This window comes from Spinacia oleracea, chromosome 3 (genome assembly GCF_020520425.1).
Source record: "Spinacia oleracea cultivar Varoflay chromosome 3, BTI_SOV_V1, whole genome shotgun sequence".
NCBI lineage: Eukaryota > Viridiplantae > Streptophyta > Magnoliopsida > Caryophyllales > Amaranthaceae > Spinacia > Spinacia oleracea.
This window is the reverse complement of record NC_079489.1, coordinates 156,921,278-156,938,501: the sequence shown is the minus strand read 5'-3', so window position 1 is coordinate 156,938,501 and position 17,224 is coordinate 156,921,278. Positions and strand designations below refer to the sequence as shown.

The following is a 17,224-nucleotide window of genomic DNA, read 5'->3' as shown; positions in this document are numbered from 1 at the left end:
ATTATGCAACCCTTTCCTCTTCTGGTTATGCTTGCTTGTAAAACTATGAATACTAATCCGTACATCGTTAAATTTCTTTTTTTTACGCATAACACACCTAGTTCACCAGAGCTTAGCTTTGACTACATCTGACTACCTTACTTAATACTTATGGTGGGTGATTCTCCCAACAAGATTTTCTGCATACGACGAGGCTCGAACCCGAGACCTCCCTTAAGCGACATCAAGCTGCTTACCACTTGAGTCAACTCTATGTTGGTCGTACATCGTTAAATTTAATGAAGTAGTATCTAGCTTTACATCGACATCACAGTTGTAAATATTGTGCGACATTTTTTTCATAAAAATAATAGCAAAATACAAGTTCTATTCTACAAAAAGACACCTCCCAATTTAGCAATAAGCATTGGAAAATGTAAAGACTTTATCCTCTGTTGATTCTCAATCAAGCTTCGGTGGCAAAGGCTAATACTCCTAATGGCAATAGAGTTTGATGACGGAATCAGAACCAGCAGTAAACAACCAGGGTTGCCTAGGATGAAACTTGCAATCCAGAACTCCTGCAAATACAAAATCAAATCATAAAAAAATGTAGGCAAGGCCATCAATAGAAACTAGAATGCCCAACACCTATGTTACCCCGACTCGGATACCCATATCAGGCACGGGTATGTATGTGTCTAAGTGTACGACACAGCTATTTTGTGAAAATAAATGCATGATTTAGGTCCAAAATGAAGTGTCGGAGTGACCGATATCAGACACGGGGATGCCCGACACCTATGTTACCATGACTCGCATACCCATATCAGACACGGGTATGTATGTGTCCAAGTGTCCGACACGGCTATTTTGTGAAAAAAATGAATGAATTAGGTCCAAAATGAAGTGTCGGAGTGACCGATATCAAACACGGGGATGTGTCCAAGTGTCCGACACGCTATTTTGTGAAAAAATACATGATTTTGGTCCGAAATGAAATGTTGAAGTGTCCATATCCATGTCCAAGTGTCGAGGATTCGACACGGGTATTTGAGGTGAAATGAAAAGTCCGGGTAACAGAGTTCTATACCCTGTAAGTGTGAAGCGCCAAGATAGTATATGCTCAACCATGTCTTCAAGAAATTAATCAAAACTACGACAGCTTGCATTTCGTTTCAAACTAACGTGTGGCCACATGATTTGTGTGTCGGTCACTCAGGTGTCACAGTTTGAGACAAGTCCTTGTTTGTTTCAAAATCAATTCCAAATTACTGCGTACTAAACATAGAACTAATGTGTTCTATCATCACCAATAAGTCAATAACGTGATAATTACTATACAAGCATGCAAAAAGGCAAAGATGAAGCCACAACCAAAATGCATGCTTTTTCTGAGCCGATCAACCAAAGTGCAAAACTAGTAAAACACATCATCTAGAAAATAAAGATAAGTTTTTCTTCTGACCTTTTCCTTTTTGCTCTTGGAGAATTCGCAGTGGCACAATGAGAGGATTTTTGTTTAGGTCTGAATAAACCATGCCATGGAAAACATAGGCTTTACCGTCCTCTGAGCATGAAGCAAATAAAGGATATGAGCGGTGAAAGGCCACATTTGTGATATCCTTTGAGTGAGCCCTGAAAAGTGAATGATTGGAAATGTGAAATCAGTATGTCAAGATTTTCAGTATACAAAATTCTAAAAGTGGGAGAAAGTTGCTTTAAGGAGATATTCCACAACGCAACACAGAAAGAATGTGAATAGTTCAACCCCTTTCATCCGCCGACAAAAGCCCCCAACAAAGTAGAAAAAGGATAAAGAGAGAAACAGGAAAAAAAAATAAAAAATTGTAAGATTAGCCTTTTATGAGTTATTCATCACTTCTAATTCATTCTACTTAGTCAATTACTGCATTTACTACGTTTACTAGATTAGCTCCTATTCTAAAATTGTTATTTGACCATCTTTTTTTAAAAGTGGAATATTTCTCCACCGAAGCTACAACATCTATAACTTTCTACTAAAACAAACATTAGGAATGACACGTGTCACTTCCTGGTGCAAAATTTTCCCGACAAAAATATTTTTCCTATAAAATTTATTTCCTTTGTTTCTTTTTTATTTTATAAATTTTTATTAGTTGTTTATGTATAAAATAAAATAAACAAAGAAAGGTGATCTTTTTTTAGGAAAGAAATGTTTTGCGGGAAAATATTGCACCATAAGGGACATATGTCATCCCTGATGTTTGTTTTAGTAAAAAGTTATAGATATATTATAGATTAGGATGTTCAAAACCATAGATGCTCCAAGGACCATCAGGGTAGAGATTAAAGAGCCTTGTACAAAGTGAAAACATACTTCAGCACTTTATACGGAGTCGATGAGAGATCCATGTCAAACCAACACAATTTTCCTTCTCTGGTCCCAACGATCATATTATCACCTGTATATGAATTAAAAACAAACATTTAGATGCAAGCACTTGTATAACTAAAGAAGAAAAATTATGAAAGGTGCACAAACTAGATATGATAGTAATTTTTAAGAGCGGAGACTGGACTGTTACCTCCAGGGTGTACTGCAATGCATGATACTTCACGTAGATTTGTATCAAGTCTTTTGATCAGTTTTTCCTTCAGTAAATCATACACACGGACATTTTTCTTTGTCGAGATGAAGAAAATAGAACGAGATGGATGGAAAGCCGTGGAGACAGGAAGTCCATGCAACTTGAATGGGATTCTCTGACTTCCTTTCTTAGACAGCTGGTGTATCATTATCGCTCGAGATTCACGTAAAATGAAAGTCAAGAAAATACAGAAGGCTTAACGAGTAACAGTAACCATCACATTTAATTATATAGCACACTTGATGAAATTCCAGTCTTATACCAAGACAAGAATGCAACATTAAGAGTTTTAAGACTGGTTCATTCCAAATATTGTTTACAACAAATCTATCTGATGAATATTTTTCCAATACGGATGATGAATTGATGACTTACAATTTTAAATAACATGAAATGGCTACAAGGAATGATCATATGTGAAATAATATACTTCCTCCATTCTTTTACTTGCACCATTTGGTTTTGGGCCCAAAGATTGACAAAAAATTGTAAAGATCAAAATTGTCATATGATAACAAACAAAAGAGAGGGAAAAGGTTAGGAAACAGTCTATGTTACCCGGACTTGGATACCCATATCGGACACATGTACGTGTTCATGTCTCTGATAAGGCTATTTTGTGAAACAAGTTGCATGATTTTGGTCTAAGATGAAGTGCCAATCCATACGCATGTCCGACTGTCGAGGATTCTCCCCGGGTGTTTGAGGTAAAATGAAGAGTACGGGTAACAGAGGTAACAATGGTAAATGTAAATGTGAGTAAGGGTAAAGTGGGTATTTAGTGCGTAAACACACCAAACGTTTTTTGATTGAAATGGTGCAACTAATATGCAACTTCCCAAAAAAGGAAAATGGTGCAAGTAAAAAAAAATGGAGGAAGTAAAACACAATGAACTGAGAACCAGACAATATATCGAACAGAAAAGAACTTGCCAATTATTTTTCTACAGTAACTACACGTTATGTTTCGACAATTGTTATTTTTCTTAAAACTTTGTTTAAAATATTGATTGAAATCAGAAACCGAAGAGAAAAAGACCCTTCTTGTTGTATAATCGAAATTAGAACATGGAGATTGGTAAAATCAAATTGAAGAAAAAGGATATCAGCTGGGATAACTGCTGAGAGGTAATCTCCTCTACGGTGCCATTCGATTGACGTTACAGACTGTAAATCCAAAAACAATCAGTAGTTACACTATACAGTAGATAATCTTTCTACAGACCCCGTCATTAGCAGGTAGTAACTGAAATATTTGCAAGATTCTACACAGTACAGATCATGGCATCAGTACCTTAAAATGCTTCAACCTTAGACCACCAAGTTTATCATCAGGAAGCCAGCTTACAATGGCAGCTTCACCTATGTTACATAACATACAATTAGAATCGGCTGCGCTTATAATGGGGGGGAGGGGTAGCCAATCTTCAGATAAGCAGGGAAGGCAACCTAAAGCTGAAATAGTAACAGCAGTAAAAGATCACTGACCAGATTCAGCAGTAGGTTTTTCCATGCGCAAAAGATCCCTAATTTTCCCCTGCTGTTCTTCACTCCCCAATCCAGTATCTAAAATTAGAACGTCTTGGTCCCTACAGGAAGAAAATTATTTAATTGTCATGCGCCAGTTTATAAAGAAGAAAACATAGCTAATAGACAATTCAAAGAGACATACACAGAGACAGCCAAAATTGGTTGATGTGGTAAAGGATTCCATGCAACATGCCGAATGTCACTGCCAACTTCCCAGACACGGACACATCTCCCAGTTGCAACCTCCCAAACGCGTACAGTTCCATCGGTTGAACCTTAAATAAATCATATCCCAAACAAAGACAATATTCAGCTTCTATGACATTATCAAGATAACGCACGTGTGATAGGACGAGATAAACTGATCAGCATACCAGAAGCAATCCATTGCCCTGAAGACTCGGTTGAAATTGTGACAACAGCATCCGTGTGACCCTTGTACTCAATATAACATGTTGTGGGGTAAGGCTTAAGATCTTTGGGTTCCGGTAACTTTGTTTTCAAGGATTCAGGATCAATATTAAGCTGGAGACATTCAAATGAAAACAGATTCACATAAGGTTCTCATGTGTGTTCATAAGTGCAGTGGGCACAGGTAAAGTACATAACACAGAGCAAGATAGGATGTTTGGCTCATACAAAATGACCAGTTTTCCTTACGCCAATGGAAAGAAACTTACTCTCTTCTTACGAACTCTAGGACACAGATACAGATCCAAACAACGAGCAAACCGTTCCCTGAGAAAATTATCATATGCTGGGACACTTCTCAAAGATGTATACCTAATGAACCAGAAATTAAACAAATCCATCAGTTAGACCATCAGCATGGACGGAGTGGAGTTCTTTTCAAGTTAATGGTACATACTAGCAAACACATATGGGAACATTAAACATACCTCGTGGGAATGAATTTAGGTCTATCTTCCTCATACATCAACTGATATGAATTAATCTCTTCCTGAGTTGGTATGAATTCCAAGGAAGGATTGTAAGCTTCCTCGTGACCTGAAAGCATAATGCATTTTATTTTATGCCAATTTTGGGGACACGAGCCTTAAAAATAACAAACTATCTCATCCTGAAGTAGTCATACCAGGCAATTTCGCTTTAGGAGGAGGAATATAAGATAATCCTCTTGTTTTTTCAGATGAGCTAGAATCATCACCCCATAATAGGTAGAATCTTGGCTTTTCCTTGGGTTTATCAAATGTGATTCTTCCTTCTCGGATAGCCCTCACATACTTACTTATCTGCACATTCACATTGTAACATCGGATAATTAGAAAATGCATAAGCTTGGTAGGACAACCATACCTATCACTTCCTCCGTTCACAATAAATGAGCTGCTTTGACTTGATGTTCTATTCACTTATTAACTTAGACTTTTTTTTACTAATATATTGAAAATAAATAATAATATGTAACATGTAATAGATTATTAAAAAAAGTAATGGTCAAAGATGGGTGTTGATAAGCGTAAAAGCCAGAATTTTGCATCAATTATGAAACGGAGGTAGTATCTCTTAAGTCCAAACGCAGACGGGCTTATGTCTTAAAGTCTGAATGATGTTTTTGAAATAAGCCTAAGCAAGGCATACAAGGAAATTAACACAAAAGCTAATTGGAAAGAAAAAATTATTGCACATTCTCAAAACAAAAAACATATGCTTCTGTAAGGCATACAATTTCAGAATATACTTTTTTGATTCATAGGACTTGGTGTTCAAAAAACAGTTTATTATCCTAGCCCCTAGTAAAAACAAAAAAAATGCCTTCAAAAATTTATCAAGAAAAGCAAACACAAAAGGCGTACCTCACATAGTTAACAAACGCATCGACACAAATTATAACCAATTTGATACTACACATGTACCAGTGCAGTCTAGGAGATCTAAAATACATTTGTCTTAATGTGTCGTTTGTTGTTGGGTGTTCCTAGCAGTGTTTAAAAAAGCGCGCTAAAAGCTCGCTTAAGCGCTGAAGCTCGAAGCTCTAGGGCAAAGGGCTTAATTAGGTCTGAGTGAAGCGTTTGTGAAAAAGCGCACCGAATCGCAAAAAGCGTATGAAGCGCGCTTTTTTGAGCTTCAGTGAAATTCTTCTTTTTTTTCAAATTTTCACTTTAAAAGCTTTTTTTTATATGTTGTTATTGTCTATTGGACCACATCCTATTAATCCTTAACAATAGAAAGTGGGCGAAGAGTCCAAAGAAAAGAAAAAAGAAGAAAAAAAGATGACATATCCTTTTGAAAATACTAGCATAGTTTTTTTTGTTTCCTAGTGGATATTACATGATAAACACTATGTTATATGCTTCATTTTGTTAAAACAAGGAGCAATAGGGAAGAAAATCAGATGTTTTTGTGTTTTTGTGGTTATTTCAGTAAGATATATATCCATAATGGTAAAGAAACCTTGAATTCTTAAAAAGTGCGCTTCACTTCGATGAAGCTCGCGCTTTGCGCTTGCGCTTTACGCTTAAGCTCTAGGACTCATATCGCTTTAGTGCGCTTTGCGCTTTTTTAAACACTGGTTCCTAGAACTCAAGAAGACACCATATAACTTTTTTTTATTGCCCTATTATTTCTAAACTAGATTTTAGCTCGTGCGATGCACGGATTTTATAAAATTGCTAAATTAAAATAAAATACCAACGGCTATGTTTTATATATTAGATTAAATTAAATTTTTTTTATTTTAGATTAATTGTTAGAGTGTTTGATTTTAGATGAAGTTGTATATGCGTAATATTAGTAATTAATTAATAAACATATTTACGTGTCACCTAATTATTTATCTACGTGACACTCGACTTTTTTAATTCAAAAATAATTCTGAAATTTTATTTTTCATTGGCCGAAACCATTAGATTTTTTACGTGGCGCTCTAATATTGGATTCGTTTTGATTTTGGACTGAATTTTATTTTAGATTAGTGTTTGATTTTAATTGGATGAATTTTATTTTAGTTTTTTTTTAATTATTAGAGTGTTTGATTTCGGATAAAATTGTATTTATTAGAATTTATTAATTAAAATATCCATGTGACACCTAATTAATTATCTACGTAGCACTCGATTTTTTGAATTCAAAAATAAATTACAAATCTTATTTTTCATTGGCCGAAACCATTAGTAATCCTAGGTGGCACTCTAATAATTTTATCCCGTGCGATGCACTGATTCTATTAAATTTTTATGTTTAAATAGAACTCCTATGTATATACCGATTTTATATATTAGATTAGATTAGTTTTTTATTTTGCATTGAATTTTATTTTAGATTTATTTTTTTAATTATGAGCGTTGTTTGTTTTTGGATGAAATTGTACATGCGTAATATTAATAATTAATTAATAAAAATATCTACATGACACTTAATTATTTATCTATGTGGCACTCAACTTTTTTAATTCAAAATTAATTTTGAAATCTTATTTTTCATTGGCTGAAACCATTAATTTCCTTCGTGGCGCTCTAATATTGGATTAATGTTTGATTTTAAATTGAATTTTATTTATTTTATTTTTGATTAGTGTTTGATTTTAGATGAATTTTATCTTAGATTTATTTTTTTAATTTTTAGAATGTTTGATTTTGGATGGAGTTGTATATATTAGTAATTAATTAATTAGAATATCTACGTGGCACCTAATTAATTATCTACGTGGCAATCGATTTTTTTAATTCAAAAATAAATTAGAAATCTTATTTTTCATTGGCCGAAACCATTAGTAATCCTAGGTGGCGCTCCAATATTTCAGCAAATATGCCTCCTTTATATATATATATTAGATTAAATTACCAAAAAAATGCCGAGATTATTGTCTGCCCCTGAAAATAGAGATAAGTGATTCACCAATCATCGCTGCATCAATTAGACACTCTATACAGATAATCTAAAAACTCACCTTTTTAGCCTCTGATTTTGAGGGAATGAACCTTCTCTTTGGCTCTGGTGCATTTGACAAAGGATGACCTTTACCTTCCCAATCAAACCAATCAACATATGGCTGCAGAGAAGATTTAGTACGGTTAACAAAAGAGACAACAAAATGAAAATCTAGAACAGACAGTTTATACAGTAGCACCATAAATATACAAATGCATAGAGGGGGGAGAGAGAGAGCAGACTACCGCATAGGGATCTGCTTCAGCATGTGGTGTTTTTCCTTTCATTATACGGCGTATCATCTTGATCTCGTCTTTTGTCAATTCTACTTCCTCGTCATTGTATTCATCAACAAACCTCCTCCTATAAAGTTACATAATATAAATCGGGTTAAATGCATTAAATGCATCACAAGGAAGAAGCATCTACGCAGACTCGCAGAGGAACAATACTTAATGAAGCAGTCCCCAAAAGTTCATTAATCCCCAATCGCTGCCCTGGCCCAAGTTAGCAAATAATGACTTTGGTAATAGAAAGTGCAGAGCCAAAGTGGAAAGAGCGGAAGCTAAAGAGCCCTTGAAGGAAAACTAAAATAACGCACCAAAAGAATAGCCTTTTGATGTCTACAAGGAATGAATTGGCAGGTGACAAACATAATGCCAGAATTTCTTCTTAACAGGAATAGCAAGTTCTGGCTAGAAAGGTTAATGGTGTCTTTTACGTTTTTCCCTCGTTATCCATGCAGCAAGGCACTCTTTTATGTGATATATGTTTGCATCCCAAAGGATAGTTACATTAGATCTAAAACGGAAAAGGTGTAGATGAACTTTTACCTAACGCTATTCAGTATTCTCCATTCATCCTATTGATGGCCACATGCAGAATCTAGACTTATTTCATGAAATGAAATAGTTACCAAGATAAGTATCAGGAGTCCCAGCAGCAGATAACAAAAGTAAGTACTTAAATTGAGGATCTTAATATGAGGACACTGGATTATTAACTTTCTATCAAAAAGTAATTAATGAACACCTATTGGATGTATCTTGAGGTTGTGCCCGGTCAAATCTTAACTGTAACCATCTTTTTTTCCGAAAAATCGCTTGGGCTATCCAAAAATACGGAAAAACCAAAAGGGGGAGGAAGGAAAGGAGTGAGAAAGTAGATGTTATCTCTCCTCCCGCCAACCCTTGGCCTACTGTCCACCAATTAACTTTGCAATCATATGTGACATATCTCTCACAACTAACGACCAATTGGTAAGAAAGAAACTAAGTGAGGTTCACCAAAAATCCATAGAATTTAGGTCTATGCAAATCAATAAGAACTTTTACTTCTAGGGTTTACAAATGTAAATGTCATACTTAACATATTCTAAAGACATCAATGAGTTTTCGCGATATGGTTCGTATTTTTTGAAGAAGAGATGGGGATGGGAAAGAGATTTTCACTTTTGTTATTTCGGAGACCAACCCAACTCCTGCATTTGTATCAGGCTCATGTCATGTTTCACACTGGTTATGAATACTTAAAGTATCACAGGATTCACAGCTCACCACCTTAAATGAAAATCACTCAAATTACTTATACTGCCTACATGACACAAACTATGTTTCAATGAGACAAAGCAGCAGGTTCAAAATTCCAGCAAATGCAATTGATCTGAGAAACAAAAGATACTAGCAATGGAACACAGATTTTCAAAGAGCAGAGAAAATGTATGTAACGGATGCGCACGTACCAGGATTTCTTATCATCAACACTGGATAGAAACCTTTCAAGTTGATCTTTCCTCTCCTTCTTTTTAATCTTCTTCCCGGTAACATCATACCCAATATGTTCCTCATCTCTGTAGAATTCCAATGGAACCTCCCCAACAGTATTCCGAGGAGCAACCTACAAATGACCCCAAAAAAAAACAATGCAATCTTTAAAAAACAAGTACATGAATAAAAAACACAACACACTGCCACTGAAATTAAGCTAATCTAATCTCCAAACCTCGTCTTCTGACGAATCGCTCTCCTCAGCCGAATGATACGAGTTGTCTTCATCATCATTAGCACTCGTATTGGCATCACTACCGGCACGAGCTACAATAGTTCCATTAGACGAAACACCACCTGCATTAACTAAAATCAACCTCATATTCAATTAAGCCCTCGATTCATTTGAAAAGACTACTTAAAAAGTTACAAATTTATATTTGAAGAGCTTAATTTAGAGTAGAAATTGAGGAAATTACCATGTACCTCATCTCCAGAGGTATGTTCTGAATCACCCCCCTCTGTGTATTCCTTCTATCCCGAAAAAAAATCGGCAAATTAATCAAATTAAACATAAAATTAATAGAAACTAGCAATAAATAAAGAGAAATCAGTACATGCACAAAATCACAATCTGCCAATTAAACACAAAATTAATCGAAACTGGCAATAAATACAGAAAAATCAGCAGATAACTCAAAATCACAAATCACACTACTGTTTAAAATTAAATATAAACTCACTGAATTTTTAGGTGCTTTTTCTTCTTCTTCTACGTCGCGAAGCTTGATTTTCTGCAAACTACTTCTAATTTTTTTCTCCTTTTTATTTTTCTGCAAATTTTTATTGTCTTTTCCCTCCTTTTTCGTGTTCTTCTTTTCCTCTGTATTCTTCGGTATTTCCTTTGTGTTCTCTGGTTTTTCCTTCTTACTGTTCTTCTTCTTAGTCGTCGCCATTGTTGCTTTCTTACTGACCTTCAACTCCATTGTTGCTCTGAGTCTGCGAATGGCTTGACTTTTAGGGTTTCTTTAGGGTTTAGCAAACAAACGGAGAGAAAGGGTTAAGTCCCTTTTTCTTTTCCTTTTTCTTTTTCCTCTATTCTGCTCCCTTTTAACTATAGGCTTTTTTTCTGGACATTTTTTTTATTTGGACTCTGGGCCATGGTAAATTAATGGACCGTGTTATATGAACTAGTGTTGGGCTGGAGCTGGATGATCATGGCCTCATGGGGCGGGTGGCCTTTGTTGGAAGTAAAGCTTGAAAAAGAAGTCTGTCCGATGGTCATCGGGCGGATGTGGCCCGATCGGACGCCCGTACAAAGTGAAAGTGGGTGAGTAGTTCGTCTGATTGGGCGGTCGTCTCCCGATTGGGTGAATAGCTCGTAATATTTCACTGTTGTGGTCCCCCGATCGGACGGTGGTCGTCCGATTGGGCGGAGGAAAAACTTTTGGTTTGTTGGACGCGCGCCCGATCGGGCGGATGGCGCCTGATCGGGCGGTTACCAAAAGACGTCTTTTGGGCGTTGGATTTTCGTGATTCCTTTTATATCTGTATTAAGTACCCCCTCTGTTCCTTTAATTTGTTCCTATTTGGGGTATGGGTGAAAATTAAGAAAATGGAATCTTGTAATGATTAAGTGTAAGAGTAATGATTGGGTGTAAAAGAAAGTAATAAAGATATGAAGGAAAGTAATAAAGAAATGAATCCGAGAGAAAATATTTTCATGAAAGTAATAAAAAAAATCATAAAAGTATGGTTGGATGGGTAATGGGGAAATGTGAATGAATTAAATAAAGGATGATAGGGAAATCTATGGTAAAAAGTCATGTCCAAAAATAGAAACATGAAGATCAAATGGAAACGCTATTTATGAAAACAGGAAGAACATTTAGGAGTGGAGGGAGTATGAGTTAAGGGTTATTAACCTTTATGATTATGGTGAGTTAAGTGTGTATAAATTTCTCTTGATTATGGGGTTTTATCTCTTCATTATCAATGGTTGATTGTCATGATTAATATCATTGGATTCCTTTGAGTCCCTTGATCTCTTTAGGTTGTTTTATCTCCTCCACTAATCATATAAATACATGTTTCATTTCTTGTGTTACTTACAGAAAAATCATTTTCTTGTCTTCTTCCTCTCTTTTGGGCATAAGTTATAATAACACATCTCAAACCCAATAGTGCAATTGTGTGTTGAGAGTTGTGTAAATTTTAGGAAACGAATCGGTGAATACAATTATGCACTCCGATTGTACCGTTAATTAATGAACTCCATGGCCTTACGCGAATTCCAGGACCTTACCCCAATTGTAATGATGTTTGCTTTTCTGGTGCTGGAAGGTAAAAATATATACCATCATGACTTGCAGGTTGACCTAGCAGTTGCTTTTTGTCACAATTTAAAAATTCTACATGCTTGTGTTTCCGCAACACAACAAGTTTCGTAAGTCCTACTTTCTTGTTTTTCATATTAGCCTTGAAAACGCTTAAAATACAACAACCTTTGGTCAAATTGGATTGCATCTGGTCGGGTAGAGTTGAGCATTCCAACGACATTTTTTTTATGCAAGCTTTGAACGATATATTAAACGATTAAAGTATTACCAATTCCCGAATAATAAAATATCCACTAATAAAAGGGTCTTAATCGGGACAGAATAGACTTGATCCAGAACTAACATTTATTGATCGCAAATAAAGCACATCTACTTATAGTATCTAGTTATAAACATTGAACTAATTGTACTGAACAACAAACAAAACAAAAAATCAGAAAAAGGAGCAATGAAAAGAAAATTTTAATACACAAAAATTAGCATTCGACAAGAAAACACAACAACATATGAGAGACAAAATTTTCAAATTAAATTGTGAAATAAACGGGAGGGAAAACCAATGAATTTGCAATTTATAATTCAAAACAACGATTATGTACATGTGATATTCAGTCGGTTATGTTATCCATGTATTCAGTTTAACTTTTCTAAAATATTTAAAAAAGACTAGCCCTAACCCTAATATTTAAGCTAGGTTATCCATATTCCCGGTTTGATATTTTCATTTTTCGGGCTTGGTTTCGATTTTTCAATATTTTTGCACAACCCTACCAAATACATTGAGTGTAATTGTGAGTAAAGTAACGGTTTTTTTTTTTTTTTTATCATTTGTAGTGTGTGGCAAATTTAAATAGACAATCTAAAAAGAAATGAGGCAAACACAAAAGTGGTATGGAATATACGGAGTATCTATTATATTTCATTATATTGAAACAGACACCGGAAATGACACATGTCATTTCTGATGCAAAAAAAAATCGCCAAAAAAACACTTCCCTAAAAAAACATATCTAATCTATTTATTATTTATTTTCTCTCATTTTGTATTAATTACTATGTATGGAAAAAAAAAGATAAGGTTATGGAATGTTACAATATTAGACGATTCGGGTAATTTCTTAGTCAAATTGATATTTTACATTATACTATGTCAGAAACCTAATATGACACATGTCATTTCTTGGTGCAAAATTTTCTGCGCCAAAAACTATTTCCTAAAAACATATATACTCAATTTATTATTTTATTTTCTCTCATTTTGTATAAACGACTATGTATGGAAAAAAAATAAGATTATAGAATATTACAATGTTATACGACTTTGTTAATATTTTAGTCAAATCGACATATCAATTATAGAAAATATATTTACTCAATATTCTGGTCAAATTAACATATTAAACATATCAAATATTTTGGTCAAATTATCATCTTCAATATTTAAAATATATTATACTACATATGTATTTGGGATAAATTTTATATTAGATGATTAAATTAGTAAGCTAAAAATTTATTAATTACGCACTAGCTTTAAGGAATAAATATTTAGTTAAATATTTTATAAAAAAATTACCAAATAATAATTTTTAAATAGTTGTACGTGCACTAGACCTAATAAATAAGATATTGTTACCCAAATCCAAAAAATTGCATCGGAAACACAATTGAAAAACAATGTTCACACTTAGAGCTGTCAATTCTCAACCCGAACCGTTGAACCCGTTGCATCGGAAACACAATTGAAAAACAATGTTCACACTTAGAGCTGTCAATTCTCAACCCGAACCGTTGAACCCGTTGGGTTAATCCGATCTTTAGGAACCCGAACCGTTAATAACCCGTGAGCTAAAACCCGAAACCCGACCCGACCCGATCCGATAATGTTCAACCTAAACCCGAACCGTCTCGAAAATACTAACTCGATTAAGATCCGATATCCGATAACAAACCACCATGCAGCAACCCGAACCGTTTCTACCCGAACTCAATGGACCCGAAAATTATTAATGACCCGAATTGTTTCAATCTGAACCGTTCCAACCCGGGAAAAACCCTTTCACAACCCGAACTGTTTCAATCCGGACCGTTTACAACCTTAACTGTTTCAAACCGAAACGTTTACAACCCGTTACCTGTTTACAACCCGTTTAAGTCAACCATTTATAACCTGTCTCCCCCGAACTACAAGACAACCGTAACACGTTTTATTTGATTCAAATTAAAAGTTCTACTATTGATTATAACATTTTTATAAATTCATGTCAAGATAAGAAAGATAAAAAAATATATAAAAGTTAGGCTAATAGTTTACATCAAAAAATCCAGTTCTGAAGTCAACTTCAGAAACAAAAAACTCAAATCTTACAGGGTCCCGTTTTCGATTTTCAAATCGGAAACGACATGAAACCTTTTTGGATCTCACTCCATCAATGTATGGGGTGATTTCCAGTGGAAGAACTTTACATTACTATGGTTCTTCCCTTGATAGTATGATTAGCATCCGAGTTCTCGATCCTTCAAAGAGGATGGATTGTAGTGCGACTCGTGAAGTTAATACACAGTTGGAGATCAGTCACCCCCCTGTTGAAGGGCAAGATAGGTGTGAAGCAACTCCACAGATGGCGCAAGAAGACAGAGCCACAAGTATGGCAACCGTAGCACCATCATATGAAGCTACGCCGAAGATCCTCCCTAGTGCATCAGTCCTTTCCCCTTTGCAGTCTATTATTCGTCCCGCTGCTTACTCCTCCAAAGAAATGAAGAAGTCCGTATCCTCTCACCGCTCCGTGATCAGAAGAAAAGGTGGTACTCTTAAAAGTAGAAGCCCCGCGGATTTTACTAACTCTTGGTTTTGCAGGAAGAGGGTTGGCCCCAAAAGAAGCTCGTCTTGCCTCACCGGAGATACTTGGTTTCCTGTTAAAAAGAAATTTTATGGCCCCACCCCCCGTGTTTTAATTTGTAATGCAGTTTATGATCAATTAATGTAAGGTTTAGCTATTGTAAAAAAAAAATTAAAAAAAAAATAATAAAAAAAATACTCCGTAATAAACTATGAATTTTTATAACTGACACAGTCATAATGTTTTCACACCGGATTGGTGCAACGCTCTCTTAGGTAGCAAAACCAACATCATAATCCATATCATCCATCTAAGTAATAACCCGATATTATAACATAAACGTATTGAAATTTGTGATTTTAGTAATAACCCGATATTGTTTATAATTTCCGAATTGACATGACTAGACATGAACCCGACCTGATATGATATGAACCTGTTACAACCCGGCTAAACCTGTTTACAACCTGACAAGGCTCCAACCCAAATCAACCTGACACAACCTGACTATAATCCGACCCGACCTGACCCGACCCGATATGCATCTGGCCCGATATGAATCCGACCCTATACAACCCGACCAAACCCGTTTACAAACCAACCCAATATGACCCGATCCGATTATACACTGACCCGATGTAAACCCGACCTGACATTAACGCGAACCGACATAAGCCGACCCGATATAAACCCGTGCCAGCCTATCTAAACCCGAACCGATTCGTTAAATTTTCAACCCAATTCGATAACCAAATAAACCAATTTTAACCGAACCAATAAACTCAACCCGAGCCCGATTCATTTGTCCGAATTGACACCATACTCCAAAGCCCATCATGAATCATGAGCTTGACCTTGGAGAACAAGGCACATTATTTAGTTGCACACCGTAACTTGTTTCATTTCCCAATGCTTTTTACCATTTACCATAGTCCGTACCATGGTCAAACTCCCAATCGGTGCCCCTTCACATAAATCACGTGCCTATGCGTATTTGCTTATTCTAGAAGGATTCCAAAAAGTATTCATACGTTGTACACTCATTACTCATTAGTCACTAACCCATTGAAAACGACAAAAGTAGTGACCCCTCCACCAAAATCCTATTTACTATATTTTGTACGGCTTATTTTAACTTATTTTATCCGCTTTTATCCGTCTTTGTACGGCTTATTTGAACTTATTTTATCCGTTTTTAACTTATTTTATCCGTCTTTTATTTAGAAGTCGGTATTAAGAAAATATCCGCATGTAAGATAAAAAATCATTGATATGTACTTTTACGAAGAATATAATTGTAAAAAGCGGATACGGGGATAATTAATTGGAATAAAACAAATTGTGTTAGAAAAATAAAAATGATTTTCTTTAACTTTATTTTGGCACAAATTTCTGGAAAAGTGTCCTATTAATAAAAACAGAAAATAATTTTAAAACGCTCAATTAGGAAAACAAGAAGCGCTTTATGAAACACAACAAAATAAGTTCAAATAAATTCAGATAAGTTTAGTTAAATCATTCGAATTACTCCGTATAATATAAGTTAAAAAAAGAGTACTCCTTTCATATTTTAAAAATAGATACACTTTGAGTCTTTGACCAACACATAATTTTGAGAGAGTGAGTTGAATTTATTAAAATAAAATGAAAGTGGGGATAATGAATGAATTATTTATTATACTCCCTCTGTCCCGGAATACTCGATCCGGTTTGACCGGCACCGAGTTTAAGGGACTTGAATTGACTTATTTAATTTAATAGGTAGTAGTTGATAGTGGAGTATTATTTTAATGTAGTTAGTGGGAGGTGGGTTAAGAGGTGGGGTTGGGGGAGAGTAGAGGTTGAATTTTTAATTATTTTTTATATGGAGTAGGGGTAGGTGGATTAATAGGGGTGGAGTGAGAAATAATATAATATTGTTAGAATATTTACATTTTTAGAAACAGGTCAAGTATTAAGGGACGGCCCGATAAGGAAAACAGGTCAAGTATTCCGGGACAGAGAGAGTAATAAAAAGAGAAAAAATTATACTCCGTATATATTTTTGCAATACAAAGGGAGTATGTTATCTACAGTATGCATCTTTTTACACAAATAATTACTCCGTATTTTCTTAGATAAATCGAATAGAACAAAGCCTAAATGCGCGCAAACCTTTTCAATATCCTATTCATAAAAGGAAAACCAATAGTACAACAATATTTAAATCACCCCCTATAAATCAATCTATAATTATTCTGCCT

At 35.0% G+C, this 17,224-nt stretch overlaps 1 protein-coding gene across 4 annotated transcripts; it reads right to left on the bottom strand.

Moving 5' to 3' along the window:
• Positions 1 to 253: 253 nt before the first annotated feature.
• On the bottom strand, positions 254 to 10,891 carry LOC110791760 (ribosome biogenesis protein BOP1 homolog). Of its 4 annotated transcripts, none has more exons than XM_021996522.2 (18): positions 10,543 to 10,891; positions 10,279 to 10,333; positions 10,035 to 10,156; positions 9,775 to 9,929; positions 8,279 to 8,396; positions 8,053 to 8,154; positions 5,239 to 5,395; positions 5,042 to 5,150; positions 4,823 to 4,925; positions 4,517 to 4,667; positions 4,285 to 4,417; positions 4,101 to 4,201; positions 3,907 to 3,974; positions 3,719 to 3,779; positions 2,550 to 2,777; positions 2,342 to 2,426; positions 1,448 to 1,617; positions 254 to 560 (listed from the first exon to the last, which is right to left on the bottom strand). In XM_021996522.2, the coding sequence occupies exons 1-18, from the start codon at positions 10,783 to 10,785 to the stop codon at positions 475 to 477; spliced, it is 2,247 nt and encodes a 748-aa protein (XP_021852214.1). In that variant the 5' UTR covers positions 10,786 to 10,891; the 3' UTR covers positions 254 to 474. The 4 variants fall into 4 exon arrangements, with proteins under 4 accessions (XP_021852214.1, XP_021852213.1, XP_021852216.1 ...); XM_021996521.2 differs by having other exon boundaries at positions 10,035 to 10,165; positions 10,279 to 10,330; positions 10,543 to 10,884; XM_021996524.2 differs by having other exon boundaries at positions 10,279 to 10,330; positions 10,543 to 10,884.
• Between the last annotated feature and the right edge of the window lie 6,333 nt (positions 10,892 to 17,224).

Bases quoted from the DNA above. Each gene is read 5' to 3' on its own strand.
- LOC110791760 (XM_021996520.2), bottom strand. From the start codon at position 10,785: ATGGAGTTGAAGGTCAGTAAGAAAGCAACAATGGCGACGACTAAGAAG. The intron at 9,930-10,034 runs GTTTGGAGATTA...GGTCATTTGTAG, and splicing joins GCGATTCGTCAGAAGACGAG to GTTGCTCCTCGGAATACTGT. The intron at 3,780-3,906 runs GTACTGATGCCA...TTGGATTTACAG, and splicing joins TAAGGTTGAAGCATTTTAAG to TCTGTAACGTCAATCGAATG.